We start from the raw sequence: 25,160 nt of genomic DNA, 5'->3' as shown, positions 1-25,160 counted from the left end.
CCATGGTTCACGGTGGGGATGGTGTGTTCAGGGTGATGTGCAGTGTTCGTTTTACACACATAGCATTTTACTTTTAGGCCAGAAATTTAAATTTTGGTCTCATCTGACCAGAGTACCTTCTTCCACATGTTTGCTGTGTCCCCCACATGGCTTCTCGCAAACTGCAAACGGGCTTTGGATGGCCATGTCTTGGTAGGTTTGCTGTTGTGCCATACCCTTTCCATTTTCAGATGATGGATTGAACAGTGCTCCGTGAGATGTTCAAAGCTTGGGATTTTTTTAATAAACTAACTCTGCTTTCAATTTCTCCACAACTTTATCCCTCACCTGTCTGGTTTGTTCCTTGGCCTTCAGGATGCTGTTTTGTTCACTAATGTTCTCTAACAAACCTCTGAGGGCTTCACAAAACAGCTGTATTTTATACTTACATTAGATTACGCTCAGGTGGACTCTATTTAGTAATTAGGTGACTTCTGAAGGCAATTGGTTCCACTAGATTTTAGTTAGGGCTATCAGAGTAAAAGGGGCTCAATACAAATGCACGCCACACTTTTCAGATATTTATTTGTAAAAAATTTTGAAAAACATTTATCATTTTCCTTCCACTTCACAATTATGTGCCACTTTGTGTTGGTCTATCACATAAAATCCACATACGTATTTGGTTGTGACATGACAAAATGTTGAAAATTTCAGGGGGTATGAATACTTTCTCAAGGCACTGTATACTATTTTATTTTTAAGGGCCCATTCACACTGTATATTGTGGTAGCACATGATACACTAGGTGTTTGTAGTAACAATTATTTTAATTTCCATTCCAACACACCTTGCCAGTGCAACTCAGCACGTGTTTTTCATCACACCACAGGGCAAACATGTGAATCATCGGCGCACTGGGGAAAAAAAAAAAAGCACATGTCTGTTTTTACATGACTGGTGTATATTCACACCAGATGCGGTGGGACTGTTCGGCAGCTATCCCATTGCAGTCCCACCGAATGGACAAGGCAAAATGCTCGGTTCAGTGGTGTGCGGACATGGTGCGCTGAGAAAATGACCTGCATGCAGCACTTTTTATCAGCGATGTGTCGTAGGAGGCAAGCCACTGCTTTGCACCACACGACCAGCAATTGAACATATCAAAACAAATAAAATCTCCAAACGTATTTGCTTATACTCTCATGTCACAGTCTTTGTGTAAATTTAATCCATCTAATTTAACCATGTGTACACCAACATGATACATCAGGTAAATTTCTGTGCCTTTTCTCCACCAATTTCACCTCCTTTGCTTACTACCACCGTGCAGATATTGCCCTCACCTCCAACAGTTGACCCAACACATGTTCAGGCCTATATGCACACTTCACCTTTTAAGGATATGTTGATTGATGTCACCTTTAACTGTTGGTTCCTCTATGAGGCAATCATACACCTCATGAAACATAAACAGGACTTCATTGCTTTTCAAATGGCTTCCAACATTTATTAAAATCAGTTTGAAAACACTCACATTTAAATGTGCACCCTGCCAGTAACTCTGCAATACGTGTGCCGTCACTTAACTTCTTCATGGGTTCAGGACCAGGCACTTCTCTCTGCTATTTATTATGTAAACACTCAGTGTCTCCATAGGTACCACAGATCGCTGCCGATTTAACACAGGGACACCGCTCAGTGCCCATGTATACACAGGCATTTCTGCAAACTGCTGGCTTGCATTTTTTGCAATATGCACTCTAAAATCTACAATATATACCTAATTTAAAACAATAAGTTTATTAAAATAAAATGCCGCTAAAACACTATATAAATTCCCCATATAATATTACCCTTTAGTAGTGTATTACTGAATTACACCTGCCATGTTACACATCTAAGGGTCTTTTCACGTGGGCGTTCCGTTTATATAGTTTTTACATCCGTTTTTTCTTTCGTTTTTACATCCGTTTTTCGTCCGTTCCTGGTTTCTTTTACAGAAGAAAAATAGGGGTTTACTTCCATTCAAATAAATGGATGTTAACGGATATGGACATTAATCACTTGCCCTCTTGAGGATTTTCTCTCCCCCCCCCCCCCCCCCTTCCTGACAAGGCCGTTTTTTTCCTTTACACGCTACGTTATTTTAACTGACAATTGCGCGGTCATGCAACGCTGCATCCAAATGAAATTTGCGTCCTTTTATTCCCACAATTTGAGCTTTCTTTCATTGGTATTTGATCGCCTGTGCCTTTTTTATTTTTTGTGCTATAAAAAAAACAGACCAACAATTTTGAGGAAAAAAAAAATATATTTTTGACTTTTGCTATTAAATATGTCCGGTAAAAAATTTTAAGAAATCAAATTTTGTCATAAATTTAGACCATAATGTATTTTGCTACATGTCTTTGCTACAAAAAATCCCAATACATGTAAATTAATTGGTTTACGTGAAAGTTATAGTGTTTACAAATGGCGCTATAGATACTGGAAATTTTTTTATATACTAGTAATGGCGGCGATCAGCAACTTATAGTGGGACTATAATAAGTAAAATAAAGTGCAGCGCTAATATGTAGTCATAAGGATAAATAAATCATGAGCATAAGTAGTGAGTAAATAATAGTTCATCCAATGAAGGAATAAAGTTCAAATAGAACAGGTGGCTGATCTCTTCAACAGCAGATTTCTAAATAAACTTGTGACTGGAACCAATGGTAAAAATACGCACTCACCGAAAGCGCATAGGTAATGCGCATATAAATATATAACCACCAAGGATCTCTGAGATGGGTGGATAGTGAGCTTCCTTCTAGGTTATGGTCATCAAGCCTGGGGCAGTATGGAAATCTGCTGGGTCCAGAGGTCCCCTTGAGGATAGATGGGTGCTCAGCCTGGGTACAGGGCTCCCTCCTCTGGATGCTGGATACAGTGGGGATTATCTGCAGGTTTAATAGCTCCAAATAGGAGCCAAAAAACAAGTGCCCATAGTGTAGTATGTCCAAAAAGTATTTATTGCAATAAAGGGTTAAAAGCAGGGTAGTATGCAAAGTATAGCAAGAGATTGCAGTTATGCAGCACTAACCCTCATTAAAGATGGCCGCCGGGCTTCCTCGTGGCTCTGGCGACAATAACGTCACGTTCTGTCAGCTCCTCCTAGTGGAATATAAGTGGTGGACATTCTCATACTGGGAGGAACTGACTTGGTGTCACTGACGTCCCAAGTGACATCAATACAGTGATCAGTGCTAAAAAAAAAACCACTGACATTGTATTTAGTGGCACTGGGCAGGAAGGGGTTAACATGAGGGGTGATCAAAGTGTTAACTGGTTGCAGGGAGTGTTTTTTACTAGGGGGTGGTGTCTGTGTGCTTCACTGTAATCACACTGTTCTGCACAGCCATCCAGAGCAGTGTGCCCGAGCTGACAGGGAAGAGGACTGTTAGCAAACAAAACAGTCGTCCTCCCCATTGGAAATGATCGGTAATCACTGGGCGCTGCGGGTAATCACCGGCTGGGACCCTGTAATTGACAGCTGCGAATGACGGGTGGGGCTCGTGTCCCCTACCTGGAAATGCAAAATCACACACACACACACACACATATACATATATACATATATATATATATATATATATATATACGTGATTTTCTGCACTCCTGCTACCCTGTACCAGTATATCTGCTATAGGGCGGTGGAAAAGCAGTTAACAGATGTAAACGGATGATTATCCCGGTTACATCTGCTAGTCCATAGAAATACATGGGTGTCCACTTGTCCAGATGAAAAATGGACATACGGAATGCCCATGTGAAAAAGGCCTTAAAAAGCAGTTTACATCACTTCATTGTTCAACCCTCTATGTGCTAACATATTTACTCATAAATCCAACAGGATTCTGTTTGGCTAAGACTGTTTTTATTGCCCCCCCCCCCATTGTTTTTTATATTTCTCTACACTCCGAAACTGGAAAAGGGAAGGGTACTTGTTGTGATACATTTAAAAAGTGATTTGATACACTGTGTTTCTTAAAACTGATTGTCCATGTAAACATGACTATGTTTACAATATTTCAGAGACTGCATGACTTGGCACAGGGCACATTCCACAGGACTGGGGAGGGAACACAGAGTGCAGGACTGTTCAATAGATACAGATCCCAAAGGACCCGGTATCTTTAAAGCTGAAATCTACTGTTTGCTTCAAGCAGGGACTTTGATATAGCCGGCGCTGAAGATTACCTAAGTCCTCAGGTTGTACATAGTTCTTGGTTTTGGAGTATCCCATCTAATTCCCTAAACCCTATCCAAGTTCTCCACAAATAAAAACAACAAAAAAAAAACATCCTTAGATATGCTCATTCACACATTTCTCCAATGACCAATGTGCCTGACTGCGGAACAAAGCATGTGGGAAGACCTGGACAGTAGTTCTGCAGCTCCTATGGAAGTAGCGCTACAAAGGAGAAACAGACAAAGTCCTATATGCTCCCCATTGTTGGTGTTGGGTGGTGACCAAGGAAATTCCCAATTCAAAAGTAGCTTTTGCAAGGAAGTGCAAATATCCTAGTCTAGGAAATATCTGCCCAACTATAGCCAGGCCAGGTCAGACAGTCATGCTCATGTCTCAGCGACAGCATTGTTCTATAAATAATATACAGGTGATGCTATAAAAATTAGTGGCTATTTTGCAAAGGTTAGGTTTTTGCTACAAATTATATTATTGTTTAAAAGTTGTTTTTTTTGGGTCCATTTTTTACCTAGGAAGCAAATGGATGAACTCACAAAATCAGGGATGCTGAGAGGAAGTTTGAGTGCTGACCAACAAATCTCTCTCATAAGTGGCAGCAATGACTTGAAGACAGCCTTAGAGGGAGCTATATTCATTCAAGTAAGAGAATGTTTTATTAATGCTCATCATGCTTTTCATAAGAACACACTAATTGCATATAATTACATGGTTATTCAAGTTACTGATTAAAAAACAGTTTTTGCTTGTAGCTCTTTACAGTATTTAAATCCAGTCACATTACATTTATCCATCTCCTCCACTTGTTTTGCCAGCTGTTCTCACCAAACAGGTGTACAAAAACTATACGAACAGCTATGAGACCTTTCCCCAACTTTCTGATACACATACATCCATAAGTCCTATGCAGTTGTTTGTATTGGCAAAAAATGTATCTGTCTGGTAAATGTTGCAACGGTTGACAACAGTCAGACCAATCATATTAGAGTAGAGAAAATGAACGACAATAATTCAGTATATAACTTAATATGTAACATGATGGACAGTGATAGTCAGTCAGAAATACCAAAACATAAGGGAGCAAAAATCAATACCAGGTGGCTATTCAGTCATTAAAAAGTGAAGTCCAAGGTCTACTCTCTGGGTATATAGTACGCATTTCTGACAGAGAAAGTTTCAGTACCGCTGATGCATTCTGGAAACTTAAGCAGGCCATACATCAAAAAACAAAATTTCATGTTGAAAGAACAAATGTTCGATTTTGGAATCATTAGTGTGCTCACAGCAACAGACTATTTTTGTGCGGCCATTGAAATTGACTGATCGAACATATTGGAAATTTTTATCAGAATGAACACTTTTCTAATCATGCATAGGGGTATCATTTGAAGGAAAAAAAAAAGCCTGAAATGCGCATGAGCAAAAAGAATGTTCTCTGTCATATCTTATTTTGATAACCGTAGTGTAGTGTATGTGTACGCTAGTCTACTATAGTCAATAAAATATTTCCTGGAGCTGGCTGTAAGGGACAAGCAAATTCAACATGTATTTCAGCCATGTAATCACAACAAGAAGTCCAGATAGATGGGGCTGGAATTGTGTGAAGCAAAGCTATTTATTACAGTGTGTGGTTTATTTCCTAAAGCTGGTCCACTCAGAAACTCGTTCACTTCTACGTGAAAATCAATCGGCTTACAGGTTTTATTGCTAAAGCTTAATTGAACAAGCTGAGGTTAGAAGCCGATTGGCTACCATGCACAGGTGCACAAGATTCTGAGTGAACCAGCTTTAGTAAGTGTATCCCTGTGTTTCAAAAAGAATTACCCGATTTTAAAACCTTATATCTGTGCAACCACGCACCACCATTGAATGAAACCTGTTGTACTTGGCCAGGCTAGATACCACTATTGGTGTCCAAATAGACGCTAACCTCAGTCTTTAACAAGATGGCATCTATGCAACAGAATGCATTTTGTGTTCTCCAATTTAGCAAGACTGAGTCAGTAAATAACGGTTTAGCGTGCTTTTTGATAGCATTTCAGGATTGATCCACCAGCGGCAAAGAACATTCATCGTTGGTATAAACAATTTATTTATGTAAGGGGAAGAGTCCAAGGTAACCATGCACTTTAGAGGAAAATGTACAACAAATTCAAGAGGCTTTTCAGTGAAGCCCACACAAGTCAGCTTGTTGTGCTAGCCAAGAACTTGTGATCCCTTTTATATGACTGTTTGGTGTGTGCTAAAACGTTTGCTTCTGAGGTCTTACCGATTTGCAACTGGTGCAAGTTCTCCTTGTAAGTGACAGAAGAAAATGTTTAGATTTCTGTCATATGCTCTTAGACGACATGGAGGACAGCAGATTCTTACTACAGTTGATATTTAGAGATGAAGAAACATTTCATCTAGGCAGAAAAGTTTCACGTCACAATGTTCAAATATGGGTCTTGAGAAGCCACATGAACTTGTACAGCATGAGCGAGACTCACCAAAAACGAATGTGTTTTTCTTCACAAAGATTCATGGCTTTCTTTTTTGTGGGAAATGCTGTTCCGAGACATTGAAATTCTGAAGGACTTGCGTTATCCGAAACTTAATGTAGACTCTGAAGATTAAATTTTTCAGCAAAATAGAGTACCACAACATTGGCACAACCAAGTTCAATGATTTCTAAATGAAACCTGAAACATTGCCTCAATGTTTGGTAGGTTGCACAGGACCCCAAGACTCGGCACTGCACTCTTGGCCCCCAATATTTCCAGACATTACACCTTGTGACTTTCTTGTGGGGATATGTAAAACAACGTGTTTATGTTCCACCATTACCCACTGACTTGGATGAGCTCAAAAATAGAATCACAGCTGCAGTAACTTCTGTGGAAGAAGACACCCTCTCAGATGCGTTGGGGATGAATTCAGGTATCGATTTGATGTTATCTGTGCAGCAGGTGGAGGGCACATAGAACATTTATAACATGGTGAGTGAAACTTGAGAACTTGCTTAATAGTTTGTAATTTGCTATGCAAAATGCTGAAAAAAAGGTCCACCTACAATTAAATGTTATAATGTGTTAGTATGCACTGCATATTAGCACATTATGGCATAGTTACCTTTAAACGCAGCCCTCCAGTGGTGCGCTGACAGGGCTTCCATCTTTACCTGGTCTTCCTTCGGGGTTCGAAGGCTCCTATTATTATTATAGGCTTACCTGTAGGTACAAGTTAAACAGTGGACTTCACTACCACTGTAATGGCACAATCGTATGAAACACTTTTGTTTGTTGTTCAACGGATCGTTGTTTTTTCTATTTGTCTCTGGCCAGCCTTAGGCAGGCCATACATTATGCAGTTTTCTTTCCTTCAACCACGGGCTGAAGGAAAGAAAATTGCTAGATTCCCCCATCAACACAGTGGTGATGGGGGAATCCCTCCTGTATTGTATTCTGACAGCAAGAGTTTTCCCAGTCGTCAGAATACAATGAATGAAAAAAAAAATCTGCCTGTCCAGAGACGGATCAAATTTCAATCGGCCTATAGTTGGCTTTAGACAACGCATTCCTGTCTGTCAGAAATATCAATTAGTACACAAACTTGTACAACCATTATCTGTGCACCCATTTTACGCAGATTTTGTTACAGATTTTTTTTTTTTTGTTTAAAGGTTTCGAACAGTTTAACTAATTGATGTATCTATATTAGTGTTCCCAAGATGCCACATCATTTCAGTCCTGTTTTTGAAATGCATAAAAATAATTTAATCAGTGTTTAATTAATCAAGCACTATTAGTTGAGTTTTTTGTTTTGGCATGAAGCAATGTGTAGCACTTGTAACGCTTTACTGCACCTCAAAGTACAACCTTTAGACCTGGCACAGACAAGTATAGGCAAATTCTTGACATTGTAAGAGTGCCAGTTTGCGCAAGAGGCAGTAGCACAGGTTTTTGGGCAGCCTGTGCTTTCTCAGTCCTGCAAATTTCTGATATTAAAGTAAACCTGTTACAAGCCTGAACAGCTTATATTTACCATGTGATGTTAAAAACATTCATTAAAGCCTGCATGGCAAAATGATATGAACATACAGATGTATAGTCAGCTGAAATGATAAGCAAATCTTAGTGGTTCTGAAGTCAAAAAGATTTTTTTTTTTTTTTTTACCTTAATGCATTCCCTGCATTAAGTTAAAAAAAACATTTCAGTAGCTTACCTGTCACCTCTCTTGATCCAGCACTGTGCCAGTCTACAGCAATTCTGGTATCTCTCCCTCGTTTCATAGGGACTATATATAGGCAGCAGAGACGTAGAAAACTATTTTTTTTTTTTTTTTCCATTTTAGGTTAAATAAGAATAAAAATTGGAGTGTTTGACCACCTCAATACAGGGCACTTTTACTCCCTTCCTGCCCAGACCAATTTTCAGCTTTCAGCACTCACAGTTTGAATGATAATTATTCAGTCATGCAACACTGTACCCAAATGACATTTTTGTCCTTTTATCACACAAATAGAGCTATCTTTTTGTGATATTTAATTAGCACTGGGTTTTTTATTTTTTGCACTGCAAATGAAAAAAGACCGAAAAATTTGAAAAAAAACCCCCACATTTTCTTCGTTTGTTATAAAATTTTGCAAATAAGTACATTTTCTTCATAAATTTGGGCCAAAATGTACACTGCTACATTTCTTTGTAAGGCTACGTTCACACTAGCGTTGTGTGCAGGCAGCAGAGAGGTGTTTGGGAAGAGTTTTTGCCGCTTCCCAAACGCATCAGAAATTTCTGCACCTTGCAGCACATAGTGCTGTTCTAACGGGAGCGTTAGCATCGCGGCAAAACAGACGCCTCTGGTCAAGTCAGGAGGCGTTGAAGCCTCCTACTCTAGTCTATGGTGCCGGCCGGGCGTTTGCGACGCAGTTGCGGGGCATTTGCGGAGTGGTATCACCATTTAAACTTCATTATAGGCGTTTGTGGGGCGTTTTTAACACTCGGCAAAAGCCTAGCAACTTCCGCTAAACTGCACATGCGGCGTTTGCCGAGCGTTAAAAAACACTCCGCAAACGCCGGACCAACGCTTGCCAAGCGCTATAGGGGCGTTTGGTAAGCGTTGTTAAAACAGTCAAGTGTGACCGAGCCCTTAAAAATAATCCCAATCGTTGTGTATTATTTGGTCTGTGTAGAAGTTATAGAGTCTACAAGCTATGGTACCAATCACTGAAAATTGAACACACCTGATCAAACCTGATGTAATGACGGCCTATCTCATTTCTTGAGACACTAACAAGCCAGGACAGTACAAATAACTCCCCAAATGACCCCTTTTAGAAAGTAGACATACCAAGGTATTTAGTAAGATGCATGGTGAGTTTTTTTTTTTTTTTTTTTTAAACTAATTTTTTTCCCACAATTCTTTGGAAAATGAAGAAAGTACATTTTTTTTTTTTTCACACAACTGTTATACCTCTCACACAGCATATGCATACTTGCAGCTTCACCCCAAAACACATTCTGCTGCTCCTCCTGAGTATGGGGATACGACATGTGTAAGACTTTTACACAGCCTGGCCACATACAGAGGCCCAACATCCAAGTAGCACCTTCAGGCGTTCTGGAGGCATAAATTACACAGCTCATTTCCTGACTACCTATAACATTTGTGAAGGCCCTGGAGCACCAGGACAATGGAATTATCCACAAAATGACCCCGTTTTGGAAAGCAAACACCCCAATTTATATTCTACGAGGCATAATGAGTCATTTTTTTCCACAAGTTTTCAGAAAATGTGGAAAGAAAATGAAAATGTATTTTTTTTACACAAAGTTGTCCATTTATAAGATATTTCTAACGTGTACATACCAAAAATGACACCCAAATCCTTGGATGCCTGCCTATCTTCTACGAGTGCTGCACTGCTTGTACTCGCCACTGTGCTACTGGTTGATGCCTGCTCCTTCTCAGATCTCCTGAACCTCTTTGTTTGGACTCTCTCCTCCTCAGAATCTGCTGCTGACCCACTGCTTTCAATTCGCTCATACTCAGAATCTGAATCTGACAAAGAGTTCCCCACTACTCTTGTCCGTCATACTCCATATCTGGAAAGCCTCCTCACTGGTGTATAATTTTTTAGACATGTTCACTGGTACAGGTGTTGATTTGACACTGGTACACTGTGACAGATATTGAGCACTGGTAAACTGTGACAGATGTGGATTTGCGTCTGGAGGAAAAGAAATGTAATCTCCAAACACGGAAAGGTTTCTTCACAGTGAGAGCTGTGAAAAAGTAGAATAGACTCCCTCAAGAGTTGGTTCTGGCCAGCTCAGTGGATTGCTTCAAAAAAGGCCTGGATTCTTTCTTGGATACACAGAATATAACTGGATACTAACATTTATAGGTAAAGTTGATACAGGGAATATTCAAGTGCCTCTCGGGGGATCAGATGGAAATTTTTCCCTGCAAGAGCAAATTGGATCATGCTTTGCTAGGTTTTTTTTTTGCTTTCCTCTGGATCAACTGTGGGTATAGGATTAGAACTTTACTTTTTCTATGGTTGAACTGGATGGACTTTTGTCTTTTTTCAGCCAGACTAACTATGACCCTGGTAGGCCATGACAGATGTTGATCGCTGATACAGCCATTCTTCATTCTAAACCCCCTTCCAGAAATCCAAGCTCACAGAGGGTAGATATGAGCCCAGGGACCATTGAGTAAGTGGGGCCCATGATGGGGGAAAATAATTTTTGCCAAAACATGGAAGTAATCTGCTTTCTAAAAGAAAACTAGCATGGAACAATTGGTTAAAGCTGAAATCCAAGATAAGCAAATATTGCCTAAATACAAAAGGCATATGTATTCTTATTTGAATCTTGATGTGCTCTGTTTATTTCTTCAAGATATGTACAATAATCCAGTGGGAAACTTTTCCTCTGTGCTGGAGCTTCCTGTAATAAAGACCTGTCACGGCTGCTCTCTTACCTGGTGCATAGTGACTTGTCATGTCTCGGCCCCTCTTGTAGTGTTCTGCAGTCAGCCTGTAGTGGCTGCAGCTTGCTGGGCCCCTACCACAGCTCTGGTTATATACAGCACAGCAATTGTCTTTTTACAGAGTAAGATTTGTGCTTGCAAACTCATTTGGTGCACAGGATTTATATCTTGTAACATATATTTAAATGTGCTTGAGTTCAACTTTAACACCAAATAGCTGTAGTGCCTCTATTACTGTCCTGTAGTAATAATAATAATAAAGTTTTTATTTAGGAACCAGTAATCAATGTGCTGCAGGGTTATATAAAAGCTTCCTGTTTTATATTCATTGTTTTTCTAAAAAGAACGGGCTGTCTGAAATGTATTGTCATGATAACAATAAAGGTGGAGTGCTTTAGCTCTTGTAGTCCTCTTTAAAGGAGAAGTTCACCTTTGATAACGTGTTACATGTTACACACGTATTCATGTGACATGTTACTAAGCATCCCCCCGCACCCTCCTGAGCCCCCATTGTGACAGCGGTCCGGGGATCTTTGCCACATGCCTGCTGTGACAATTTTTGAAAAGGGGCAAACGTTCAGGGCTCTGCCCACCCGACCACGTCATTCATTCAAAGAATTCTGTGAATGAAAGAACAACTACCATCATCCACTGATGATACCAGCGCGGTGGTGAAAACTCTAGTAATCCATTGGTTCTTCTTGTCATTAGGTAACTGCCTGCTCATATGAGGTACGGGCAAGACAGCTACACTGACAGTCTGCAGGAGCCTTGCATTACACCCTTTGCATTATTATTTTTTAACCGCTTAAGGACAGCCCTAAAGCAGAAATATTGCTACAGGGCGGCACCTGTGTGCAAAATCACGTGATTCGTGTTCCCGCTGTTTTTTCATGCAGGGGGGCGTGCACCTGTGTTGACAGTTACACATGTACAGGGAATGATGACATCTTCTCTCTCTCTGGGCACATTCCGTCCCACAGAGAGAAGAATCAACACAACTGTGAGTTAAAGCAGCACACAAATTCAGTTAGAACACTCTGACACATTTAACCCCTTGATCGCCCCCCCCCCCCCCCAGTTAACCCCTTCACTGCCCTGTCACTAGTGTCATTATTTACAGTGTACAGATGTTTTGCTGATCACTGTATTAGTGTCGCTGGCGACTTCAGATAGCATTAGTGTCAGCTCCCCTCCCAGATAGCGTCAGATTGCCCATCAGTACACCATTCTATCACATTTAACCTCTTGATTACCAGGAACATGCTTACTTACACAATAAACCTCCATTGCTAGTATAGTGTCTGAACTGATCAATATCTTTGATCAGTTTGGAACTATACCAACGTTCACATTAGCATAGTGTCCCCCTAAACTCAGCGTTAGCGGGATCATACCCAGCACCTGCCATCATCTGCGTTTACCCCCTACACTACCCCCTCCCCTCCCCCGCCTCCAGCAAGTGCAGTGTCAGTAGATCACTGTCACTTGGTACATTGCACACAAAACCGCAGTGTTCACAGAATCAGTCCTGATCTCTGTTAGCACTTGCCGATAAATTTTCCCTGACAGCCAGGTGCTCTTTTTCCTGTGAGTCGCACTTGGTACCTATAAATTTAGTGGCCAAAACTTCAATGGAAAGGTACTCTAGTGATGAGACCTACTGGATTCTGAGCATGTCAGGTGATAGCGAAGGGAAAGACTGCCTGACACAATCAGCCTCAGAATACGAACCTGTAGACAGCAGCAGCACCCTGACAGATAGCTCAGACGATGAAGAAGAGGTCCCTGCTAAGATCAGGCGTACCCGTCCCCGTTCCCAGGTTGCTTAAATGTTACAAACGCATGATGACTATCATATGCAGCAGAGTTCCAGTGCTAGTGCTGCTCTACATTTTGGTGAATTGGCGAGCACCAGCGGCCTAATACATCCTGGTCTTTCACATACTAGCACTGCAGTTTCACTTGGTGACGTGGCGAGTCCCATAAGTGCAGTACAAGCTCGTGCAGTGGCTAGCACAAGTAGTGTCCTGCAGCCACCAAGAATTTGCACACAGGCCCGTAGAGCCTCTGGTATCCTTCCGGATGTGCTTGCAAATTCTGATTTGGCATCCCACAAATTCTGCAGCACCCGTACTTCCTCCATTCACTGCCCAACCCGGAATTCAGGTGGAAACAGCAAATTTAAATACTCCCCTTGATTTTTTTGGAGCTGTTTTTCACAAAAGATCTGTATGCATTGATTATGGATTAAAGCAATTTATATGCACAAAGCAAGCATGTCAGATATGGGGTCAAGATGTTTAAGACCTGTGAGAGGACAGCAGGCTATTCATATACATTTTGGATTTACGAGGGAAAAGATAGTCACGTGGAGCCCCCCCCCCCAGATACCCCGACTACATGGGGAGCAGTGGCAAGATAGTTTGGGACTTGGTGTCATCCTTTTTCCATATGGGGTACCACTTATAAGTGGACAATTTTTATTCAAGCATGCCACTATTTAGACATTTGTACAATCTTGGAATTGGTGCATGTGGCACTGTGCAACCTAATTGCCAGGGCTTCCCCCAACGGCTTTTAAATATCCGTCTTAAAAAAGGGGAAAAGGCCTGCTTGACAAATTGCTTGCAGTGAAGTGGAAGGACAAATGGTATGTTTTCGTCCTGTCTTCCCTTCACGCAGATACGACCATCCAAATTACCATGGCAGCTGGTGTTGTTGAGAAGCCCCTCTGGGTTCACGACTATAACCTTAACATGGGAGCGGTGGACTTCCTATGACCAGATTATAAAGCAGTACTTTGTTTCCTGAAAAGCCAGACGCTGATACAAAAAGTGTCTATTTCAATTGGCTCTATATAATGCTTTTGTGCTTTACAAAGCAACTGAACATAGTGGATCTTTCCTAAAATTCCAGGAAGAGATCATCAAGGCCCTTTTGTATACAGAAGGTGCTATGACCCAAACCCCGAACCCAGATGCAGTTAGCTGGCTGCATGAGAGGCATTTCCCCGATGCCATTCCTGGTACCTCAACCCAAAGGACACCCCAAAAAAGATTTAGCAGACTGTAGCAGACATGGAATTAGGCATGACACCCACTTTTTTTTGTGCTTCCTGTCCTGGCCAACCTGGTCACTGCATCAAGTACTGCTTCCGATGCTACCACACACTAGTGAAGTATTCGTATAGGGTACAGAACGGCACAGTTCAGGGTACATAATTACACAGGGTCTCGAAAGACGAGGTAGTCAGGAAACTGGAGAGACCCTACAATCTGTTTTAAAAAGTTAGTTTTACAAAAAAAAGTAAAAAAAACCCCAAAAAATAAAAAGTACAAGTCTCCCCAAAGATTAAAAATTTTAAAAACCAAAAATAGTCATAGTTTTTTGATGTTGTCGTCGTTACTGTTCTACTGTTAGAATTTTACTGCTTTATTGTTAACCATTGCTGTTTTCTTTGCAGGAATGCTTTCAGCTGCAGCACTGACCTGTTTATTCTGACAGGAACTTGCTCTCAGAATATACAACTCCATGTGGGCAGCACTGTTGGATGAGATTTTTCATCCGCAGTTTTAAAAATGCATATATGCCGAAGCATGGGGGCCTGGGGTGGCCAGCGGGTGGATGGCCCGTATGCTTCGGCATATATTTTTTATAATATTTGTTGGCACATTTCATATGTGCCCACCATTAGAAATGGGTGGATGCAGGGAGGTATATTCTAATGGTGGACATACCACACACTTTTTCTGGCAGAGATTTATTCTCTTTTTTTCATTCAGCTCACAGGCTGCATAAAAAAAAAAAGAACATAGCATATACACCCAACAAGGACCAGTGACGTACTGGTACTTCACTGAACTTTGAGTGGTTATTCCAGGATGATGCCTGCAACTGCAGGCATCATCCTGGTATCTTTTTTTCAGCCGGCGACCGGCTTTCATGTGAAAGCAATCTTAGTGGCTAATTAGCTGCAGGATTGCTTTTACAAGCAGCGGGAGACGATTCCCCCTCCCCCGCCTGCCTTCTACGGCCTTCTCGGGCAGTCCTGTGCCATCTGAGGAGCCTGAGAATGCAGCCGGTGTTTCTGCCAGCTGACCATAGAGCTGATTGGAGACCAGAATGGTGCCAATCATCTCTATAGTCTAAAAAATCGGAAGCTACGAGCATTTCATCACTTCAGTTTCACAGGATATAAACAGCGCCATTTGTAAATTGGGAAAGCATCTGATCACACCGATCTTGGTGAGATTAGATAATGTAAGGGCAGAGGAGATATCTAGAGTCTAATAGACCCCAGATTTCTCAAAAAAGAATATATGACAATGCCCATTGAAGTATAGGAGATATTTGCATTCTCTGTGATAGCATTAACCACTTGCCCTCTTGAGGATTTACCCCCCTTAATGACCAGGCCTCTTTTTTGCTGCTCGGCACTGCATTAATTCAACTGATAATTGCGCGGTCATGCAAAGCTGCACCCAAACGAAATTTACGTCCTTTTTTTTCACACAAATAGAGCTTTCTTTTGGTGGTATTTGATCACCTGTGCACTTTTTATTTTTCACGCTATAAACAAAAAAAGACCAAAAATTTTGAAGAAAAACAATATTTTTTTACTTTCAGCTATAAAAAATATATAGTAAACTCAAAGTTAGTTATAAATTTAGGCCAAAATGTATTCTTCTACATGTTTTTGGAAAAAAAAAATCTCAATAAGTGTATATTGATTGCTTTGTGTGAAAGTTATAGCATCTACAAACTATGGCATAGATACTGCAATTTACGCCATTTTTTTTGCTATACAGCGCTGCGCTAGTTTAACGGACAATTGCGCGGTCATTCAATACGGTACATAAATGAAATTTACCTCCTTTTTTTCCCACAAATTGAGCTTTCGGTGGTATTTGATCGCCTGTGCGTTTTTTATTTTGTGCGCTATAAAAAAAAAAAAGGCTGACAATTTTGAGGAAAAATAACAATATTTTGGACTTTTTGCTATAAAACATGTCCAGTAAAAAAAATTTAAAAATCAAATTTAGTCATAAATTTCTGCCAAAATGTATTCTGCGACATGTCTTTGCTAAAAAAAAAAAAAAAACCCCAATACGTGTAAATTAATTGGCTTACGTGAAAGTTATAGCGTTTACAAATGGCGGGAAAGATACTGGGATTTAAAAAAAAAAAAATTTTTATACTAATAATGGCGGCGATCAGCGACTTATGGCGGGACTACGGCGGACATTCTGACACTGGGGGGGGGGAACTGACTTAGGGTCACTGACATCCCCAGTGACACCAATACAGTGATCAGTGCAAAAAATAAACACTGACACTGCAGCTGTGCTCTCTGTCAGTGATTGCCGCTAATCGCCGGGACATAGCCTGTAACGCTGACATACATGGCCGTGATCGGCGGGTCAGGTAGGGCGGTGGCGTGCCTTGCGTGCGCCCCCTACCTGTTTTGAAAACACATGTTTTAAAACGTGGTTTTGCCCAGCCCTGCCACCGTATTTCTACAGTGGCTGGGCGGCATGTGGTTAAAAGTGATTTAAAAATGTATCCTCGCCACCCCCCCCCCCCCCCCCCCCCCAGGCACCTGTGTGGGCGAGCGTTGTTCCCGTGCCAGTATGTAAACAGCGGATGCACCATGCATGTGAGGTATTGCTGAAAATGTCAGATCAAGTGCAGTTATTCTAGCACTAGATCTCCTCTGTAAATCTAAAATGGTAGCTTGTAAAGGTTTTTAAGCATTGGATATTAAAAATGTATGCAGTTTGTCACCATTGCATGGGGCATGCGCAGTTTTAAAGCATGTCATGTTTGGTATCTATGTACTCGGTGTAGCATATATGTTATCAAATAATTGGGCAATATTTTGTATTTTTTGTGCATTTAAAAGTGGTTTTTTTTTGTTTTTCAAATTTGTGTTTGAAAAATTGCTGCACGAGTACTATGTGACATAACAAATTGCAGCACCCACCATTTTATTCAATAGGATGTCTGCTTTAAAAAAATATATAATGTTTGGGGGTTCAAAGTAATTTCCTAGCAAAAATACAGATTTTTTTTTTTTTATGTGAACAAAAAGTGTCAGAAAAGGCTTGGTCTTCAGGTGGTTAGAAGAGTGAGTGATGTGTGGCATAAACTTCTAATGCTGGGTATAAAATGCCCCCACGCCCCAAAATGACCCCTTTTTGGAAAGTAGACACCCCAAACTATTTGTTGATAGGCATGTTGAGTCAATAGAAAAATGCATTTTTTTTTACCACAAGTTTGTGAAAAATGACAAAAAAAAAGAATTTTTTTTACACAAAAATGTCACTTAAATGAATTATTGCTCACACATGCCATGGGTATATGTGGAATTACTCACCAAAACACATTCTGCTACTTCTCCCGAGTATGGGGGTTCCACATGTGAGAGATGTTTTGGCAGTCTAGCCACGTACAGGACCCCAAAATCCAATAAGCACCTTCAGGCTTTTAAAGGGCTTTATTTCCTCATTACACTTCCTGACTAACTATCACAGTTTTGGAGGCTCTGAAATGCCAAGATAGCACCAAACTTCCCCAAATGACCCCTTTTTGGAAAGTAGACTCCCCAAGGAATTTGATAAGAAGCATGGGGAGTAGTTTGCAGATCTCGTTTGTTGCCAGAAGTTTTTAAAAAGTTAAGAATGAAAACAAAAACATATTTTTTCTTTTCTTTTTTTATATTTCAAAACCTTGTGAGAAAAAAATTAGATCTACAAAATACCCACCATGCCTCTTTTTAAATTCCTTGGGGTGTCTAATTTCTGAAAAGTGGTCATTTGGGGGTGTTGTACTATCCTGGTTTTTTAGCACCTCAAGAAATGTGATAGGCAGTCAGAAAGTAAAAGCTGTGTAAATTCCATTATCTATACCATAGTTTGTAGATGCTATAACTTTCACACAAAGCAATCGATATACACTTATTGGGATTTTTTTAACCAAAAACATGTAGCAGAATATATTTTGTCCTAAATTTATGACGGCATTTGAGGTTTTTGGATATTTTTATGACAGAAATGAGAAAATATTTTTTTTTTTCTAAATTTGCAGTCTTTTTTGTTTTTAGTGCGAAAAATAAAAAGCACACATGTGATCAAATACTTCCGAAAGAAAGCTCTATTTGTGTGAAAAAAGAACATAAATTTCATTTATGTACAGTATTGCATGACCATGCAATTGTCAAACTAATGCCGCGCTGTATAGCAAAAAATGGCGTAATTTGCTGTATCTATATGATAGTTTGTAGACGCTATAACGTTCACACAAAGCAATCAATATATACTTATTGGGATTTTTTTTTTTTTTTTTTTTTTTTTACCAAAGACGTAGCAGAATACATTTTGGCCTCAATTTATGACTTACTTTGAGTTTGCTATATATTTATTATAGCCGAAAGTAAAAAAAAATGTTTTTTTTTTTAAATTTTTGTCTTTTTTTGTTTATAGTGCAAAAAATAAAAAGCTCACAGGTGATCAAATACCACTGAAAGCAAGCACTATTTGTTTGAAATAAGGGACGTAAATTTATTTTGGTTACAACATTGCATGACCGCGCAATTACCAGTTGAAATAGTGTAGTATCGAGTTGTTCTTTGTGGCACATAGGCAGCTTTTATAAATATTACTTTTTTATTTTATCTTTTCTAATGCTCTAGAACAGGGGGTCTCCAGATTACTGCCCTTCAGATATTAGGGGGGCCGAGCTGTGGCCAGTTGGAGAAGAAAATGCCTTTGCATTGCTGGCAGTAAACCAATGCTATAGGCTTGGTGGTCAGTGGAATGAAAAAAAAATTACATCATTGGTGTTAGTGAGAGGAATGGTGCCCCATCATTGTTATCAGTCAGAGAAATAGTTCCCCCATCATTGGTGTCAGTGGGAGGAAAAGTGCCCCATCATTGGTATCATTGAGAGGAATACTGTCCCATCAGTGGAAGGATTAGTGCCCCATCTTTGGTGTCAGTGGAAGGAATGCTGCCTTGTCAGTGGAAAGACTAGTGCCTCATATCAACGAAGGGAAAAGTGCCACATGGGCCGAATAAAGGCAAACAAAGGGCAACATCCAGCCCTTGGGCCGCAGTTTAAAGACCCCTGCTCTAGAATGTAGATTAGCATGTGTTGTATTATGTCAATTTGTATCCCCTGGCAGCGTTCATAGTAATAGTCTGGATTAATGTGCATTAAGTGAAGATAAGGCATTCAGGAGACATGCCTGTAAAACTGCAAATGATGACACACACTGGTCTTAATATAAAGATCCTGTACAAATCTTTTTCCTGCTACTGACTTGTATGCTACTGAGGTGTGGTGTGCGTACCAGAAATTTAAGCTCTTCTCAGAATTTCTCTTTAATATCTTAATACCCTTCAACCCCGCTGCCATTTATTCTGCATGGAATACGTTTTTACTTGAAGCAATAAAAGGCATATGTGGTGTTCCATGCCCTTTTTTATCTGTGCTCATTATATAGTGTTATTATTTTGTAAGAATCTCACAGTAGTTAGAGATGAGTGAATAATTACAGCATAAAGTACCAATAACAAAAGATCGTGTTATACACATTGAGAAATTTTCCTTGGTCTGTTGTATTCCTCAACCAGCTTGGCAATGTCTGTTTACCAACTGTACTGTTAAATGCTACTCCACATACCACCACTGTTACAAAATTGCTTTAGTTATACTAGCTGTCTCTGCTTAGCCTCATCTAGCAATTCAGGCACAAAATCACAGCTTCTCACTGCCCATGGGGTTTTCATTCTTATTGTGAGGTGGGCAACAATCTGCCTCCAAATCACTGAGATCTCAAATCAGGAGAGAGATCTTTTGAAGTTATTTAAAGGAAAGTCAGAAGTCCAAACAAAGAATTGTCCTGGCAGAAACTCTACCCATTGATGGGAGTAAAACTATAGCTCAAAAGTTGGTGTCTACTGTGTGACTGTAGGAGCATATTTATGTATTGTCGCCAGCAGTTGGCCACATACAGTCTCAGTCCAGCAAGCATTACCGGTAAGTGTAAGGGATGACACAGAAACGGGCAGGCAGGGCTTCCTAACAACAAATGTCCAGGTCAAAAGAAAGGAGATGTTTAGGCAGATCCTGGCAAGAAAGCAAGCAGAAAAGCAAAATTACTAGGCAGTCTGTAGCTCTTGATTGATATTTTACACTTGCCCTAGCAAATCTGGCCACAACACAACCAAGGTTCTCCTCCTTGGATCCTAGCTGGGCATTTTAAAACCTCTTTGCAGAGCACTGTCCTCTTCCCATGTCCTGTGAGTAAAGTATTATTACATTTGATAAGGGTTTTTTTTTTTTTTTTTTTAACTTTTCTAACACACGGGCACCCAAAGTGCCAAACACAATACAGATGAGAGAGCTTGATTTAATTAGACTTCATTATTTAACTGTTTAGGTTCTGTACTTTTGAGTAAGGGTTAATTGCACAGAAATCGGAGGATTGATTTAATTCCTTTATCCACTACTTTTGACAGTGAATGTCTTTTGTGAGAAAGGAGAAGAGATGCTTAAGAGGAGATATGATGGCGCTATACAAATATATCCCAATGGTGAGTCTAGTATGACGTGAAACCTTTTCAGCCTCAGGAAGCTTGAAGCAGTTGTAAACCCTTAAGCTGGATACACACTATAAAAAAAAAAATCGGAAGAAAAATTCCCTGCAAGGAACAATCAGTCAATTATCTGACCGTTAGTGCTTTCGACAGCTGATTCCAAGTGTTTGGACGAAAAAAAAAAAGGTGCAAGCTAGAGAATTTTTTTGTAGGTGAACACAATGTCTTATTTTCAATCAATGTGCAAAGTAATCATGCAGAAATAACTGAATAGAAAGAAATGTGCATGATGAAAAGCAAAGAATGAATGTGACAACGAACATAGAAACTGTACACAATAAAGAACGTTTGACTTTGTCCGAGAATTTTCGTACAGGTTAATACCATTGTTGGTTACAGCATGATACACACCTTTGTGCAAAATTGGACAACTGTTCATCTGATTTTCTCATAGTGTGTACCCCACTTTACATATACCTAGTAAAGTGACTGGCCTCAGATGATACACAGAGACAAAACAAATCCTCCTACATATGTTGTACCTGTCTAGCCAAAGTTTTTTCTTTTGCTACAGCCATTCAAAGTGCTGAATTTATACAGCTTGTCTGAAATCTCAGAAAAAAAGCGGTTTAACCTTAAACCTTAAGGGGCTTTTTACTGTCCGAGTGGTAAGGATGTGGAATTCCCTTCCACAATCAATGGTGTTAGATGTTATTGGTATTAACATAAACACACATACCGACACAGGTTAAATTGGATGGATTGGTGCCTTTATTCAACCTTACTATGTAACTATATGTAAATACAAGGTTGCAGGGGCTCTGTTAGGGGGTTCAAGTGGACCTGAATTAAAAAAAGTAAACATTTGATATGCTTTGCTTCCTCTGAAAAAATAAAATAGAACATCTGAGCGCTATGTGCGAAAACATTAATTTATGTGCTGTTGTGAAAATTTATATGCATTATGATAAACGTTGAAATATTACTATAAATATATGCGTGTAAACATTGGGTGTTATATGTTCATAGCACTGTTTACAATATATATTATTTGAGTAGTAATTGTTTATTGTAATGATCTGTGCCCTGCAGTGCTACCCAGCAGTGCCTCTCACCAGTGCCCAGCAGTGCCACCCATCAGTGCTTTTTTTTGTTTATAGTGCAAACAAAACCCCCAGCAATTAAATTCCACCAAAAGAAAGCTCTATTTGTGTGAAAAAAATGATAAAAATTTCATATGGGTACAGTGTTGCACGACTGTGCAATTGTGTTGCGACAGCACTGAAAGCTGAAAATTGGCCTGGGCACAAAGGGGGTAAAAGTGCCCAGTAGGCAAGTGGTTAATAGTTTCCCATCAGTCATCAGAGATATCCACACAGACACAACGCAGAACAAGGCATGGTAATAGAAATAAGATCTTCTACAGAGAACCTATAAGCCAGGCATCACTAAATGGTGGACTGCAGTCCTCATTTGGATAGAGCCACTGTCCCATCTGGACTCATGGTTGCACCATTTAATAGCTGCTTCCTTCCCCAGCTTCTGCTGCTGTCATTCTCAAGACAGAGCAGAGAGAGTCAGGATAATACTAACCAGCATGTGATTGGTTGCTAGGACCGCCCAGCGTCCTAGCAACCAATTACCTGCTGGTTAGTCTGGAATGTAAGCACTTGCAGCCTCCCTCCTTCTAATGCCTCCTGCAGTCATTTCACTCAATTCATTACTATCCTGCCTCCCGCTCCCTGCTCTGTCTAAGGTAGGAGAGTAAAGAGGGGCAGGTAGGAAACTACTGTGGGGGAGGAGAGGGAGGGGTGATGTGAAAGGGGAAAGTACTGGGGGGGTCTGCATTTCAAGAGGGCAAATCACACTGCTGTGGGGGGAGAGTGTGAAGGGGGGGCAGTGCTATGGGAGGGGGATAATATAGAGTGGAGCAATACTGTTGGGGGGTGATGTAAAGTGAGGACCGTGCTGTTGGGGTTGATGTAAAGGTGGGTAGTGCTGTGGGGGGGGGGGGAATTAGAGTGCACTACTTTTGGATTGTGATGTGAGAGGGGGCAGTGCGGTTGGGGGATGAAGTAAAGGGACGCAGTGCTGTGGGGAGGAGTTGATGTGAAAGGGGAAGAGGGCAGTACAGTGAGGGGATTGTAATGATTTTAAAGAGGGTTGAAGACACTGCTGTGAATTAAGGGGGGTGTGATTTAGAGGGGGCTCAGTTCATTACTTTGAAGGGAAAACTGTGATGTGAAGCGGGGAACTAAGGACACTGATGTAAAAACAGGATTTAATATAGGAGGAGAGGGATGGTTGATCTGAGTCATCGCACAAAAACGCGATTCAGACCTCTGCTGGAAGAACATTTTCCTGATCGGACCTCCATAAATTTGAATTTAATACCCCTGCTATAGGCAATCCTAGTGACTAGTTATTTGCCCTCTGCATGGCTATTTTTTTAGGCAAAGCTTCCACCATTCAGATTCTTTTTATATGGTTGGTTAAGGCTTATGATTATTGGTTTATTTTAAAGCAAGGGTCCTAAAACTTTTTAAACGGGGCCAGTTCACTGACCTTCACACTGTTGGGGGGCTGGACTATAGTTTGAAAAAAATAATTCAATTCATATGCAAACCGCACATATCTTAGTGTAGTGCTAAAAAATAGGAAAAAACAATACAATATTTAAAATGCACTGTACTCTGTAACGCACTGGACACCGCAATGCACTGTGCACTGTAACGCACTGGACACCACAATGCACTGTACATTGTAATGCAGTGAACACTGTAATGCACTGTACCTGGTGCCTGCACTGTACTTCCTCTCCTGTTGCTCCTCTGGCTGCAGAGAAATTGGCCTGAACTCATGGGATGATTCCTCACCAGGCTGCCGCTCGCTGGGTCCTCACGGCCGAGGACCCAGCATTCAGCCTAGCTATTTGCCGACGCCATTTTTTTCTTAGCCACAGTTTGAGGACCCCTGTTTTAAAGTGTATGTAAACTCTAGCAATTAACTTCTCTTATTTGCTCCATTTTGGTCTGTTAAATATACCATTAAAGGTAGACTGTATTGCCAAAAGTATTGGGACACCCCTCCAAATGATTGAATTCAGGTATCCCAGTCACCTCCATGGCCACAGGTGTATAGAATCAAGCACCTAGGTATGCAGACTGCTTCTGCAAACATATGTGAACGAATGGGTCGCTCTCAGGAGCTCAGTGAATTCAAGCGTGGTACTGTGATAGGTTGCCACCTGTGCAGTAAGTCCATCCGTGAAATTTCATTGCTATTAAATATTCCACGGTCAGCTGTTAGTGGCATTATAACAAAGTGGAAGCAATTGGGAACAGCAACTCAGCCACAAAGTGGTAGGCCACGTAAAATAACAAAGCGGAGTCAACGCATGCTGAAGCGCACTATGCACAGAAGTCGCCAACTGTCTGCAGAGTCAATAGCTAAAGACCTCCAAACTTTGTGTGGCCTTCAGATTAGCACAACAACAGTGCAGAGAGAGCTTCATGGAATGGGTTTCCATGGCTGAGCAATTGCATCCAAGCCTTACATCACCAAGTGCTATGCAAAGCGTCTGATGCAGTGGTGTAAAGCATGCCACCACTGGACTCTAGAGCAGTGGAGTGATGAATCGCGATTCTCTGTCTAACAGTCTGATGGACGTGTCTGGGTTTGGTGGTTGCCAGAAGAACAGTACTTGCTTGACTGCATTTTGCCAAGTGTAAGGTTTGGTGGAGGGGGGATTATAGTGTGGGGTTGTTTTTCAGGGGTAGGGCTTGGGATGCCAAGACATTTTGGACAATTTTCATGCTTCCAACTTTGTGGAAACAGTTTGGGGATGACCCCTTCCTGTTCCAACATTACTGCACACCAGTGCAAAAAACAAGGTCCATAAAGACACGGATGAGTTAGTTTGTGGTGGAGGAACTTGACTGGCCTGCACAGAGTCCTGACCTCAACCCGATAGAACACCTTTGGGATGAATTAGAGCAGAGACTGCGAGCCAGGCCTTCTCGTCTGACATCAGTGCCTGACCTCACAAATGTGCTTCTGGAAGAATGGACAAACATTCCCATAGACACACTCCTAAACCTTGTGGACAGCCTTCCCAGAAGAGTTGAAGCTGTTATAGCTGCAAAGGGTGGGCCAACCCAATATTGAACCCTACGGACTAAGACTTGGATGCCCTTAAAGTTCATGTGCGTGTAAAGGCAGGTGTCCCAATATTTTTGGCAATATATTGTAGTTTATTATATCTGTTTGACAAGTGCCAAGAAAAAAAATAGCTGTTCATCCAGCTCGAAATCTTGTGAGGTGATAACTTCTGGATTGTTAGCAGTTAACA

General features: G+C 40.8%; 1 protein-coding gene across 4 annotated transcripts in view; it reads left to right on the top strand.

Moving 5' to 3' along the window:
• Positions 1-25,160, top strand: part of CRYL1 (crystallin lambda 1) — a 245,028-nt gene that overhangs the window by 56,443 nt on the left and 163,425 nt on the right. For 3 of the 4 annotated variants that reach the window (XM_089685783.1, XM_089685781.1, XM_089685784.1), the window contains exon 4: positions 4,747-4,873. In XM_089685783.1, coding sequence (XP_089541909.1) covers positions 4,747-4,873 — 127 coding nt within the window. The remainder of the gene's footprint in view (positions 1-4,746; positions 4,874-25,160) is intronic. The other variant, XM_089685785.1, reaches the window with a different exon arrangement.

The sequence above is a fragment of the Staurois parvus genome, unplaced genomic scaffold, assembly GCF_062004578.1.
Source record: "Staurois parvus isolate SC_StPar_1 unplaced genomic scaffold, SC_StPar_1.0 ptg000387l, whole genome shotgun sequence".
In the NCBI taxonomy this organism is placed as follows: Eukaryota; Metazoa; Chordata; class Amphibia; order Anura; family Ranidae; genus Staurois; species Staurois parvus.
This window is presented reverse-complemented; position numbering and strand designations above follow the sequence as displayed.